We start from the raw sequence: 14,588 nt of genomic DNA, 5'->3' as shown, positions 1-14,588 counted from the left end.
CCTGGCCGGTGTGGCTCAGTGGTTGAGTGCTGACCCATGAACAGGGAGGTCACGGTTTGATTCCAGGTCAGGGCACCTGCCTGAGTTTCAGGCTCGATCCCCAGCAGGGGGCCTGCAGGAGGCAGCCGATCAGTGATTCTCCCTCATCATTGATGTTTCTATCTCTCCTTCTCCCTTCCTCTCTCTGAAATAAAAACATTTAAAACAAATAAATAATAATAAATTTTAAATTAAAAAAAAACAAAACCACCCTGCCAACCAAAGGTTATTTTTTTTTTGAGAGGCTAAGGGATTGAGGCAAATAATGACTTAAGCAAACCCTTTCTAATTGCTCTACCTCTAGCTTCTTACCATTTCAATAAACTTTATTCTAAAGTTTATGTCCTTTCTTAAGGATGTTATCCCTTGTTAAAGCCTTTTTAAGATTGTTATCCTGACATTTTCAGGACTGAAAACAAAATGGAAAACAGGATCCTATGTTTATACAAAATCCTGCTTAAAGTTTGGCAGGTCCTCAAAAAGTTCAACACGAAATAACCACATGGCCCAGCAATACTACTCCTAGCTATATACTCAAAATTATTGAAAACATATTGTCAACACAAAAACTTGTACACAAATGTTCATAGCATAGCAGCATTAGTCATAATCACCGCAAAGTGGAAACAGCCCAAATATTCACCAATTAGAATGTGGCACAATGGGATATTACTTGGCCATAAAAATGAATGAAGTCCGATACGTGCTATGACGTGGATGAATCTTGAAAATATTTTACTAAGTGAAAGATGCCAGACATGAAAGGCCACATATTATCTGATTTAAATGAAACATCCAAAATAAGTAAACCACGGAGTCAGAAAATAAATTAGTGGTGATCCGAGACTGAACTGGTGGAGAGGGTGGGGAGAAGGAGTGACTGCTAATGGGTACAGGATTTCTTTCTGGAGTGATGAAAATGTTCCAAAATTCGACAGTGGTGAAGATTGCACAACTATATAATTATACTACATACTACTACATGTATGTAGTATACCACTAAGTTGTACACTTTAAAATGGTGGATTATATCTCAATTAAAAAAGAAAATAAAAACAAAACAAAAAATCCTGCTGAAACTAGAGGGAAATGTTTTTTTGTCTTTTTTTTTTTCCCCAGGCTTATCCTAGAACAATAATTTTGCCTTGGTGAAGTCTCTCCTAGTATGTCGAGGCTTGTCCGTGGCTGACCTTTGATTGGCAAAGAGTTACATGTCACTCAGCAAACATCTATTAGGAAGTGTGGGGGAGCAGGCAAGGGGGAGACACAAGCATCGCTCAACAAGCACAATGGAAGAGCAAATCGCTGGGCAGCAGCAGCACGCCTTCCCCAGAGTCAGGGGTCACTGCTTTGAGGTCAGTATGCACTCGGTAAACTGAAAATGTTGCTAACTGCAACATGCCATTTTCTCCTTCCCCCAAATAAATAAATATCTGGGGTTTGCCTGTGCTTCTCTTTAAATACTAACATTTTCAAAATGTTAAGGGGCATCACTGGCTTCAAGTGTTTCTACATTTGAGAAACATATTTACAAGGTTCTAGACCTTTAAGAATTCATATTTTCATCAGCTCTGCTCCTCGTCTTCATCTCTGCAGACTGAAACAGCCTCATGATTTGGGTGTCTGCATAGGGCAGCCTGTCCCTCCATCACCTTGACCTCCGGGCAATGGGCCCTCCATCAGGACACTTTCCACAGGACCAGAGCTACACACAGCACCGCAACACTATTTTGTATGAACACAAGATCACATTTTCCATTTTATTTACAATATCAGAAACTGCATCATAATGCTTAGCAGGAGATGTGACTATACCAAGTAGGACAAAATTTTTTCTTTAACTGAGCATACATTGAACTTCATGCATAAATAAGTATTGTGCATAAATTTAATGCTAAGAAAACTTCAAGGAACTGCCATCACTCTCATCAGTTCTTTAACTCCTCTTTGGGGGCTATATTAAAAGCCAGGTGATAAGTCAAACCAAACCACAATTTCTCCCCCTCATAGTCACAACTTAATTCTAATTTTTAAACTGGAATTAAAACTGTGACATCTCTGGCTTTGTGTGACTGCCAACTCTTTCCTAAAGCAACCCCCTAAGAACAAGAATTTACTCTGAGAGTAAATCTAGATGAGGAGCTCCAAAACTATAAAACCCTCCCTTGGTGATGACCCTGAAACCATAAACTCTTTTGGAGGCATTAATTTTGGTCCTTGTTTTCAAAGATTATTGAGCAAAAACTATACACAATTATAAATTCACTAGAGGCCCGGTGCATGAATTTGTGCACAGGTGGAGTCCGGCTGGCCTGCCCCGGGCCGGGCCGGCCGGGGGGAGGGGACGCAGGTGGTTGGCCAGCCGGCACTGCTCCCTGGTTGAACTCCCAGTCGAACTCCCAGTCGAGGGGACAATCTGCATATTAGCCTTTTATTATATAGGATTATAAGTTTTGAAAAATATGAACACGTGAATAAAGACAGAGGATCTTTCAAAAATTTCCTTTAAGTTACTGTTAGACTGTTATTACAATATGAAGGAAGATGCATCATTCACCTTAATTGATAACCATTCTCATCCTACACAATGTTCCAATATCTCAATAGTCCACCGCAACTCCCACACCCCTTCTAGGTCAAGGCCCTTGACCCTGAGCCTGTCTGCACAGAAGGATGTGAGTTATTTTCCGAGAGAGAACGTCGCCAAACATCTGCCCACACAAAGGCTCAGCTGACTTTTCTACCCACTCACACAGCTTTGTAAGGGCTCCCTTCCTTCTCTCTCTCAACTTGGTGTCTCACCAAGCAAAAAGGCTACGTGTCACTTACAGTGAGGTGACTTATAAAAATAGCAACTTCAGCTAATCCCTGCACTAATCCCTGGGCCGTCCATAGTTTGTGCCTCTATCCGGCAGGGCCACTTACATCCTTGCTTGATTTCTTATTTCCAAGATAACTCAACAGACAAATAAAACATTTCTCAAATATACGATGACTCAGAGCTCTCTCTAACGAAAACAAGAAGCAGGTGGAGTGCCTCCGACATGCAGAGCTGTGCTAATCCTTTTCTGAGAAGCTGAGAATCCCTACCCAAAACTTCATCTGGCTGGGATTCTAGAATCTATGCCTCTGGCCATTACTCTTTGAAAATAATAATTTTAACTTTCTAAAGTGCAATTATTCAAAAAGCCTCATTTAAGCCTCTGAACATAGCTGTGAGGAGTGAAGGTGAGAACAACCCCGAGACCAGAAGGGCGGGGTAACCTGCCCAGGGCCTCTGAGCGAGGGTCAGGGCCAGAGCTAGACCCCAGAGGGCCAACCAGGTCCATGACCTTTTCACTGTGCCAAGCTGCCCTGGCATCTAACTAAGCCACCTAGAAACAGAGACTGCCAGGGGTTTCCTAGACGATGGGATAGAAGACAAGACTACAGATCAATGGAATTTGGCGGGGCGGGGGGGGGGGGGGAGGCGCTGCCTTTTCTCAACAAAGTAATACTTCCTAATCTAGCATGGGCACATCCATCTTTTGACATCGGAGACTCTGATATGTGAACACTGGATAACAGAAGCGGTGAACTAGAAACAACTGTGAGCTTTGCCATCATAGAGACCTGGGATTGAATCCAACCGGGAGAGCTTGAGCAGGTTACTCCTCACCCACAAAATGATGCTGCCTGCCTTAGGGTAGGTCAAGTATTTAGCACATAGCTGGTGTGCACATCCGTTAGCTTCCTTATATTACAACTAGAGGCTCGGTGCATGAAATTCATGCGGGGCGGGGGGGGGGGGGGCGGTTCCTCAGCCTGGCCTGAGCCCTCAGGGGATGTCTGACTGCCTTGGGGATCAGGCCTAAACCAGTAGTCGGACATACCCCTCACAATCCAGGACGCTGCATGCACCAGTGAGCATACTTTCATACAGGTGAAAGGCATCTTGCTGTTGTATGGGCAGCCACATTTTTTTGCCCTGATTATAAAAAGTAGTACATAACATGATCCTTCTGAGGCAGTAGTACCATTTTCCCCCCATCCTATGGGTGAAAAAACTGAAGCAGAGAGAAGTTAAGTAATTGGCTTTGTCACACAGTTATAAGTGTCAGAATCAGGGCTGACCACAAAATGTGCAAGCCAGAGTCCATGCATGGCATTGCATCAGCCTGTGTTTTCAGTGTTAGAGTAGCCTTACCAGGTTTTAATTTTTAAATCTAAGAGACTGTTCCCAATATATAGGGTCGGGTCCCTAGGCTTGGCCAGCGATCAGAGCCAATCTGTGGGGTGACCGTTGGGTGGGGCAACTGGGGGGCCCCCGCCGGCACCCACCTTGGTTGGTGGCCTGGCACTGCCTACTGGCCGGCCCCGCCCCCCAATCGCTGCCGCTGGCTCCCTCCCTCTCAGAGGTCAGTGTGCATCAGAACAACCATGATTCCACCAGTCAGTCGATTTGCATATTAGGGCTTTATTATATAGGATTAACTCAAGGGCCTGCAGAGGCTCCAGGGTCATCAAACAAACTATTCTTACTCTAAAAGTTTGTCCCTTCAGAATGCCACTGACTCAAATGGAATTTGCTGGCAGGAAAAAAGCACTTTTCCCCGGAAGTAGCACTTTCCCTGAAACCTGCATTAACTACATCCTCCCATAAAAAAAATTACATTATTCACAATAGCTAAAGCCTAGTATCCACTGATGGCTGAATGGATAAACAAAATACAATATATACATATAATGGGATATAATCCAGCCTTAAAGAGGAAGAAAATTCTGACATCCTACAGCAGCCGTGGGCAAACTACGGCCCGCGGGCCGGATCTGGGCCCGTTTGAAATGAATAAAACTAAAAAAAAAAAAGACCGTACCCTTTTATGTAATGATGTTTACTTTGAATTTATATTAGTTCACACAAACACTCCATCCATGCTTTTGTTCCGGCCCTCCGGTCCAGTTTAAGAACCCATTGTGGCCCTCAAGTCAAAAAGTTTGCCCACCCCTGGCCTACAGCATCGATGAGCCCTGACGACATTATAAGTGAAATAAGTCGGACACATAAGGACAAATACTGTATGAGCCCACTTATCTGAGGGACTTAGGGCAGTCAAACTCATACAGACAGAAAGTGGAAGGTGCCTGCCAGAGGCTGGGGGGGACAGGGGGCGAGGGGTTATTATGTAATGGGCACTTAACGAGTTTCAGTTTGAGAAGATGCAGTAAGTTCTGGAAATGGATCGTGGTGATGATACTACAACACTGTGAGTGGACTTAATACCAATGAACTACACAGTTAAAAATGGTTAAAATGATGAACTTTATGTTACACCTATTTCACCACAATTTTAAAAATAGGAAAGATATTCGGTCCCTCCATGGGGCCTTGTACGCTGGTTCCTGGAGTCTGGGCCATGCCTCGCCTCCCCCCTCCCCTGGCTCTTGCCCTCAGCCTGCCCTGGCTCATGTCCCCATTATTAATGTGTCCCACCTCGAGGGCACTCACCAGGCCGCAGGTTCACGGCGATCTCCTGTGGCGTCATCTGAATGACGTCTGAGCCCGCGTAGCTGGAGCCCTTGCTGCTGAGGGGCAGGCTCCGCAGAACCTGGGTGACGCTGGCCGGGCTCTCAAACTCCCCTCCGCAGCCGTTTCTGACCAGGTTTGCCTTCAAGTCACACCGGGAGGTGACCGACCGCAGGCTGCCGAAGTTCTAGGCAAAGAAACAGGAGGAGAGTAGGAGGCAGTTAGGGTGTCTCTCCAGAACACCACAGGCTGTAGGACCATCACCAGCTGGTTGACCTTGAACCCCCTACATTCCACCTTCATCGTCTAAAAATGGAGAAATGATCATCCGTGTCCCAAATGCCTCACCAGGTATTAAGAGGATTGAGGGACTGGATATGAAAGCATTTTGTAAACTGTGAATACATAATACAAATGTTTGCTTTCGTGGTTATTTTAATGGTCAAAAGGCTCCTTAAAAAATACGCCAGGCTACATGATGAGCGGGAGTCACTGAAATGGTCAAAAGTTGTATAACTATAATTTTCTGAAAGATATAAGTGTCCAAGTTGGCCATCACTCAGGCCACCAAGAGTTAACCTCTGAGCTGTCCACTCATCAATCCCATCTATTCCGCAGCACTGGGCATTGCACAACATGGAGAGAGCAATGTCGCAATATATGTTGTATTCTCTGGCCTGGAGGTCCTCTCCTAGGAATTTAGCACAGAAACTAATCAAGAGGAAGGGGAAACTATCGGATATGTACTGCTGTCATTTAGAATAGCATAATCTCATTACTGTGTAAACCTAAACCCCTGAACCATAAGAAAAATGGGGTATATCAACTCAATAGATGACAGTCATGATCAATGATTATGAAGACTAAGTAGAAATTGCAAAACAGTCATACTAGCAAAAAGATCAGAAAATATCATTGTATCTGCACTAGGATTCAAAAGAAAAACTTTAAAATAAGGATAGTTGAGGTATTAGGATAAACTACCCTAATTGTACTTTATTGCTATTTGGACAATACAGCCACATTGATGAGAAAAATATTTCTTAAGATGAACTGAGGAGGGGGTGGGGCATCGGGGCAGCCCAACCCAAGGTGGGCACCAAGTGTTTGAGCTGTTAACTTTAGCATGAAATAATATACTTTGTTTTAATATATGGTGATAGTAAGTATAGACCATTTTCCAGTAATGAAGTTTTTATTTTATTTTTTTAATATATTTTTATTGATTTCAGAGAGGAAAGAAGAGGGAGAGAGAGATAGAAACATCAATGATGAGAGAATCATTGCTTGGCTGCCTCCTGCACCCCCCCCGCCCCCCCCCCCCCCCCCACTGGGGATGGAGCCAGCAACCCGGGCATATGCCCTTGACCAGAATTGAACCTAGGACCATTCAGTCTGTAGGCCAACGCTCTATCCACTGAGCCAAACTGGCTAGGGCTCCAGTAATGAAGTTTTTAAATGGCAAAGCGAGCCCAGGGTTCTTGCTGACCGCCCTTTTGTGGACCAACACGAGAACTAAGGTCACCTCCCGCTGGCTGGCTGCAGGGCTGCACTGGGCCACCCTGTAAAGGCTGGAGAGTCAGGCCCCTGGTCTGCCTCCCGCCTCGGGAGCTGTGACGCCTGGGGAGCTCTGATGGAAGCCTGGGTGGGTGGAGTGTCCCTTGCCTGCTGTGTTGGGAGCCAGACTGCTGGCAGAGGCACCCGCCGTCCTGGTCAAGGATGCCCTGAGGCTAGTCTATGTCTGTGAGTCTTTGTGAGATTCAAGACCAAGAAGAAAGACTGTGTAGTATTTTTTAAATAAGTAAAACCAGATGTGTCGTTCTGGGCTTCTGAGCTTTTTTGTTGTGTGTGTGTGTGTGTGTGTGTGTGTGTGTGTGTGTGTGTTTATAAGTGGATTTTTTTATTTTCTGTATTGAACCCTTGGAGATCTTGCCTATGAAAACCTCAGGGACTGCACCATAAGTGTAACTGACTCCACAGCCCCTTGTGGAGCACGGTGAGAAACATGAGTATTCTAGGTTAAAATGATTATCCTTTCAATTTTATAACATTCCAAAGCCAGGGTTTCCAAACCTGGGTTCCAGTGGGCAGGTTTGACTCTGATGTAACAATTCTAATGAAGCAGTACAGCAGCCCAGGGCCAGGGGAAGGGGAGTCAGCCTCGGAGGGCCCTGCATCGACCGCTCTGCCTCTGGCGCTGCCCGAAGCAGAGGTCTAACCAGCTGCCCAGAGCGGGAAGGCCTGCCTGCTCAGAGCTTACTCGGTGAGTCGGTGGTCCGTGAGGTCCGAAAGGTTGGCGACCGCTGGGCTGGAGTTTCTGAACTCCTGGCTGACACACGGGGCCTGGCTGCCGGCTCCTCCAATGCTGAGGAGCTGGTTACCCTTGGCCCAGTTCTGACTGTCAAGGTGCACCTGCCTCGACCAGTCCCATGCTGATCCCTGCCACCAGGTCGGCAAGGAAAGCATCTTCGGTCTCCCCAGAGTGACAGGCACCCCCGATGTCCCTCCCAGGTCCTCCGCAGCTTGCACTGTGGAACAGACGAGGCCACAGAGCCCATCTGTTTCACTCTGAGTGGGAGGCAGCTGCGTGACTCCTCACCCACAGCCTCAGCCATTCGCTTTCAGGCTGGTCACCGAGATCGTCCCCTTTGGCCTGGACCTTCCCGGCCAGCCTGCTCAAAGGGCTTTCGACAGACACTACCGGCCCTTGATGGAGGGCTTGCCCAAGGCCGCCTGCTGGCCAGGAAGATGGACCTGCCGGCGTCACCAGGAGACTCAAAGTCCAGGGCATACCGCCCACACCTGAAGCTCTCAGAGGCAGCCACACCCGTGCCAATTACAACCTTATCTGTGTAGCTGACTTTTCCAGCTGCACTCTGGGGCCTCTTTATTCTCCAGGATGTTGGGAGCAAACCCCTCTTCATTCCCTCGTTGCTAGCATTTCCTCTCTTTCTCCTTCGTATCTTTCTTCAAGGTTGTGGTGAAGCCTCAGCTCCGATGTGCATGGCTTCCCCGAAGTTTGCTGCCAGCACGGAGGACTGTGAACTCCTGCCTCGTCGCCTGGTTCCCGGCGTGAGAACTACCACTGGCCACACTCAATCTGCAACTTGCAGGATGACTTCAGAAGTCAGCCCGTGCCAGCAGCTCCAGCTTTCGGACAGTAAGGGACATCTCTTATGGCGCCCAAGTTAGAGTTAGTCTCAGTGCCGTTCACCTCTACCATCAGTTTGTCAAAACCCTATTTCACAGAGCTCAGTGTTTTGCTCCTTGGGGCAGGCCCAGTGGTTTTACTGATGTGCTCAACAGCCTTTGAGACACCCTGACCTACATATCAAACCTTGTCATTGTTGCAGAGCTCTAGGGCCTCAAAGACACCAGCTGGGGCACCTCTGGGCATGGCAGGTCTGAGGAGCCGTGTGAGAGTAAGGCAGCGACCTCAACAGCGGGGTTCCCACCGTAGTTGAAGGTCCCTATGCCATGGAGTCTGATTTCTAGCCAGAGGTTCTCACTGCCCGAGAAAAGCACAGAGTGCGGCCGGCCCCAGACAGTGTTCACCCCACAAGCCCAATAACTTCTCCTCTCTTCCCCTAAGCTCCTTTCTAGGTAATTTTAGGGTGCAGGCATCTTTAAAGAGAAGAAACCAAAACCACCGAGGCCAGGGGCATACACTGTGACGGCTATGACCTTTCAGATACACAAACATTATAATGACAATGCCTCAATACCTGCAATTCCAAGCTCCCAATTCAGTGAGAGCAGATGCCCCAATGATAAGCCCTTGGAGAAAAGGAAGACTAGTGCTGAAGAAAATCCTCTCACATGAATGACAGCCCAACGACGGATGTGCTAAGAGCCTTCATATCCCGGCGGCCTGGCACCTGGAGCCTCCACCAGGTGGGAACACAGCACGTTCCAGGGGAAGGGGACCGTGGATGTATCACCTGGCGCCAGCCCCTCACTTCTGCGGGTGAGGAATCAGGGCCGCATGCCTGAGTTCGTGCCGATGTTCACCCGAGAGGTCCGAATTGGCCTGGCCTCAGCTTCTTGGACCCAAGTCCAGTACTGTTTGTGTCATCACCCTCTCATCTCAGCCAAGGCCATTGCTGAATCCCACAGCAGAAAACTAACTGGGCACACAGATTCGATGCCTCTGCATTTAGTATCTCCTTGCTGCCCCAAGTGCAGAGATCCTCCTGCCTCCTATCAAACTTGGAGGATCAATGTCCTCTTTGTGCAGAAAAATGAGTATGGAAGGTGGGAAGGGGGGACTTTATCTCAACATGGAAAAATGGAAACTAACCCTGGCTGTTTTGGCTCAGGGGTTGGAGCACCAGCCTGCGGACTGAAGGGTCCCAGGTTCGATTCTGGTCCAGGACACATGCCCAGGTTGCAGGCTCGATCCCTAATGGGGGGGCGTGCAGGAGGCAGCCGATCGATGATTGTCTCTCATCGTTGATGTTTCTCTCTCTTCCTCTCTGAAATCAATAAAAATATATTTGCCGAAACCGGTTTGGCTCAGTGGATAGAGCGTCAGCCTGCGGACTGAGAGGTCCCGGGTTCGATTCCGGTCAAGGGCATATACCTGGGTTGCGGGCACATCCCCGGTGGGGGATGTGCAAGAGGCAGCTGATCGATGTTTCTCTCTCATCGATGTTTCTAACTCTCTCTATCTCTCTCCCTTCCTCTCTGTGAAAAATCAATAAAATATATATTTAAATAAATAAATAAATAAATAAATAAAAATAAAAATAAAAATATATTTAAAAAAGAAAAGAAAAATGGAAACTAGCTTCAGGATGGGCCTCTGATGGGCTCAATTGCTTGCAGGTGCTCCACGCTGGAGAGGTTTCCGTTCCTGACGGAAGCCTCTGTCCATGGTCTCCCAAACTTCGTCACCACCGCCCCACAGGCCTCACACGGGGTAACTGCATTACAGGCTAGTTACCCAGAGAAGCGACCGAATGGGAACAGGAACTTGAAACATCTCTTGTGGCTTTTAGTCTCTATCTGGTAATAACAAAAAAGAAAAGGGAGGTGTTCCAAATTTAGATCCTTTTAATTTGTTACCCCTCTGCTCCTTGTTATAACCCACCCCTCTCCATTCCCTCCATCTCCTGTTACCCAGAGCACATAATGAGGTTTGCTGTTTATCATAACATTGTAACACCTGACTCCCTGTACACTTTGTTCATCAAAATCTCTTTTCCTGAAGTCAAGGCCAGGGCCCAGCTGGCTCTTAGCACAGCTGTCTGTCAACTCGGCCAGTGCATTCAGGGTTGTCTGTCTGTGCCACACCAGTCATTACATTTTATCTGCAGACCACCCCGCCTACTCCTGCTAAAGGCTAAGATGCTAAAAAGATGTGGGTGGTTGTTCAGTGGGGCAGTGGGGGGGCGGGTGGAGAGGACAGATTTTTGTTAGTTTGAAACTGCAGCCCTCTCCGGTTTGGCTCACTGGAGAGAGTGTCAGCCTGGGGACTGAAGAGTCCCGGGTTTGATTCCAGTCGAGGGCATGTACCTTGGTTGCAGGCACATCCCCAGTAGGGGGTGTGCAGGAGGCAGCTGATCAATGCTTCTCTCTCATCGATGTTTCTAACTCTCTATCCCTCTCCCTTCCTCTCTGTAAAAAAAAAAAAAAAAAAAAAAAAATCAATAAAATATATTTTTTTAAAAAGAAAAGAAAAGAAACTGCAGACCCTGGAAGAAGAGGCATCCACGCCGGAAGGAGGCATCCAGGCCAATCCCTGGGACGGAGAGGGAAGAAGCAAACCGGTGAAGAGGCAGAGAGCCCAGCAGAGAAGTGGGCACGGGCGGGGAGCTGGCTGTCCTCCGAGGCTGGCCTTCTCCTGCAATATGGCCGGGCCAGGCTCTCTGACCTGCCAAGGCGGCAGCCCTGGCTGGGCAGAGGCCTCATGGGTTTAGGGGTGAGGGAGGAGAGAAGGTAAGTGATGCAACCCCAAATCTGTGCCCCAGCCACTCACTGCCACGTGTGCTTCCTGTCTGGGGATAGAGAAATCCCTGTGTCAGTTCCAGTCGGCTGACTAAAGGCATTGAACAAATATTTACAAAGCATCTGCAACCGGCCAAGATCATCCCTTTCGTTGCCACAAAGAGATGTTCTCTCAAAGAATCTATATTTTAGTGGTGAGCTGGAGCAAACGCTCAGTTGTTTTCTTTTTCATGTTTTCCCAGCTCAAAGGAAACGTTGGTAATGTCTCCTCTACTTTCCCTGCCACCATAACTTCCCAGAAGGTCCAGTCAGCCCTTCCGCCTTCCAGCCTCTAATCCACCCCCTTCCTCACATTCCTGCCTCCAGTCGCCCTGACTCCTTCATTCCTTCTTCTCCACACCCACCTCCAAGGCAGAGCCGCTTCACCCCAGCCCAGGCTCTCCCGAGTCTTCTTCTTCCCACACCTACTTCCGCCAGCCACAAGTCACAGGCCTCCCTAGTCTCCCTGCGGGTTTCAGCCCCCACAGGGCGGCCTTGCCCAGGTCCTTCTTTCTCCAGTTTCTCAACAGCCTGGACTGCCCACGGCCACATCATCTCCACGTGCCTCGCTTCCACGCCCCACAGCCTCCCCTCTGCCCCCAGCCCAGCCCTGAGCTCATCTCCTTGCCTGCCTTTGCCTCCCCTGCTGCCCCCACCAACTGTGCTTTCGGTCCCACAGGGACCATGGGTCCCTCAGCCCTGCCACTTCTCCTCACCCGCTGTTCTCTCGCAGGGCGCGCCAGCCTCCTGCCTCCAGCACACTGCTGGCCCACAAGACCCATCCTCCCTTTTGTCCTGGGCACACGGCTAGATTAAGTCTCCAGTTCTCGCTGCGCTGGGGCGCAGTGATGCGACTGGGTTTAGACCGGAAAATGTGGTGGGGATAATGTGGGCTGCCCCGGGGCTGTCCTAAAAGCACCAGCGCATTCTTCCCAGCGCATTCCTCTTCGCGGCTGGCTGGGCTGTGACACACTTTCAGAGCAGAGGCGACTTTCCACTTTAAAAACATGAAGGACAGCCCTAGCTGCTTTGGCCCAGTGGATAGAGTGTCGGCCTGTGGACCAAAGGGTCCTGATTAGATTCTGGTCAAGGGCACAGACCTCGGTGGCAGGCTCCTCCCCAGCCTGGGCCCTCCTCCCCGGCCTGGGCCCTGGTCGGGGCTCATGCAGGAGGCAACCAATCGATGTGTCTCTCTCATATCGATGTTTCTCTCTGTCTTTAACTCTTTCTTCCAGTCTCTCTAAAAATCAATGGAAAATTATTTTTGGGTGGGGATTTAAAAAAAAAAAAAAAGGACAAAATAGATAATAAGCTGCCCGAGTTTGCTGTGTTTATGATTTATTTATTTTAATCCTCACTAGAGGTTATTTTTCCCGTTCTTCTTTAGAGAGAGTGGAAGGGAAGGAAGAAGGGGGAGAGAAGGAGACCGAGAAGGGGGTGGGGGAGATGTGAGACTGGGGGTGGGAGCGAACCTGCAACCACCACGTACCCTTGATCAGGAATCAAACCCATGGCCCGTCCATCCTCGGGCCAATGCTCTAACCATTGAGCAGCTGGCTAGGGCTGCTGCGTGTTTTATACTGTGCAGTACATACAGCATAAGTGTTTGAGCTGGCTGAGAAGCAGGGGCCAAGGGGCCACGAAGGACAAGGGACAGGGGCTGAGGTGTGCAGTGCAGACAGGTGAGGACAGGCAGTCCCTACACACCCTCGTCTCAGAGAGGGGAGTCTGGGAACTGTGGTCTTACAGCCCGAGGGTAAGTCTGAAGCCACCAGGTAAACTATGTTAGGAGACAGACGCGAGAGCGGTTCACAGGGCCATGCGGCAGAGCTGGTAGCACCCGGCATGCAGCGCTGCGCTGGAGGACGGGAGGGAGGACACCGGCTGACCCCCCCTCCCCTGTGGGAGGACAGTGCTGGGAGGTGGCCTGGGTGGAGGAGGTGGGTTAGGTTACCAGGGGTGTTACATGTAAGAGGTCCCCACCTCACCTCAGGGAAAACAAGGAAGTCACTGTGGGAGCTAGAGCAGGGGAGGCCCGTGGCTGTGTGCTGGGATGAATCCTGGGTGATAGGCAGCAACTAGGAGCCCGCAGATCAGAAGCCACAAGGACACACTGGTTAGGGACCTGGCCCTCCATGCTTCCTGCTGGGGTACAACACCAGCAGGTCCAGGGGTTCCCAGAGGTGTGGACGGAGTCGGCGAAGAAGGAATGACACGGAGACAGCGTTCAGTTGATCAGCAGCCTAGCCAGGATCTCTAGCCAAGTTCTGGTCAGGATCTCCAGCGAAGTTCTGGTCAGGATTTCCAGCGAAGTTCTGGTCAGGATTTCCAGCGAAGTTCTGGTCAGGATCTCCAGCGAAGTTCTGGTCAGGATCTCCAGCCAGGTTCTGTGTCCATGTTCTCTTGCTAGGTTCTCCAGCCAGGTTCTCCAGGTTCTCCAGCCAGGTTCTGTAGCCATGTTCCCTCACTAGGTTCTCCAGCCAGATTCTGTCCAGGTTCTCCAGCCAGGTTCAGTCACCAGGTTCTAGTCAGGTTCTCTTGCCATGTTCTATCCAGGTTCTGTAGCCAGGTTCTGTCTCTAGGTTCTTCAGCCATGTTCTCTCGCTAGGTTCTGTCTCTAGGTTCTGTCTCCAGTTTCTGTCCAGGATCTTTTGCCATGTTCTCTCCAGCGAAGTTCTTCTGTCTCTAGGTTCTGTGTAGGTTCTGTGTCTAGGTTCTATGTCCTGTTGTCTTGTTACATCTGTATTTATACCAGTTGATTCCAATCCTATCAATCTCTATTCCAAAGGTTAGAGCCTTTCTTATCTCCATTCCAGGGAGTAAAGACTATGTAGCTTAAGCATGATTGTTCGTAGTTAAAGTGATTAATTACCCGCCTGGCACTTAGTTAAGGGGTTTTATTCCCTCCCTAACTTCAGGAGAAAATCCCTACCTGGGGAAACAACCTTTCTCAGAGAGGTGACCTTGGTTAAAACACATAGTGCCAAGAAGGTGAGCAAACATATTAAGAACAGTATGCCATATATGCCAGGTCCCTTGAAACAACAAGGATGGA

At 48.9% G+C, this 14,588-nt stretch overlaps 1 protein-coding gene across 2 annotated transcripts in view; it reads right to left on the bottom strand.

Moving 5' to 3' along the window:
* The window catches only part of ITGB5 (integrin subunit beta 5), a 111,964-nt gene that overhangs the window by 82,166 nt on the left and 15,210 nt on the right, over positions 1-14,588 (bottom strand). For both annotated transcript variants that reach the window (XM_059687606.1, XM_059687605.1), the window contains exon 3: positions 5,528-5,732. In XM_059687606.1, the coding sequence (XP_059543589.1) occupies positions 5,528-5,732 (205 nt within the window). The remainder of the gene's footprint in view (positions 1-5,527; positions 5,733-14,588) is intronic.

The sequence above is a fragment of the Myotis daubentonii genome, chromosome 3 (genome assembly GCF_963259705.1).
Source record: "Myotis daubentonii chromosome 3, mMyoDau2.1, whole genome shotgun sequence".
NCBI classification, from domain to species: domain Eukaryota; kingdom Metazoa; phylum Chordata; class Mammalia; order Chiroptera; family Vespertilionidae; genus Myotis; species Myotis daubentonii.
Note: the sequence above shows the minus strand (reverse complement) of the source record. Positions and strands in the feature narration are given on the sequence as shown.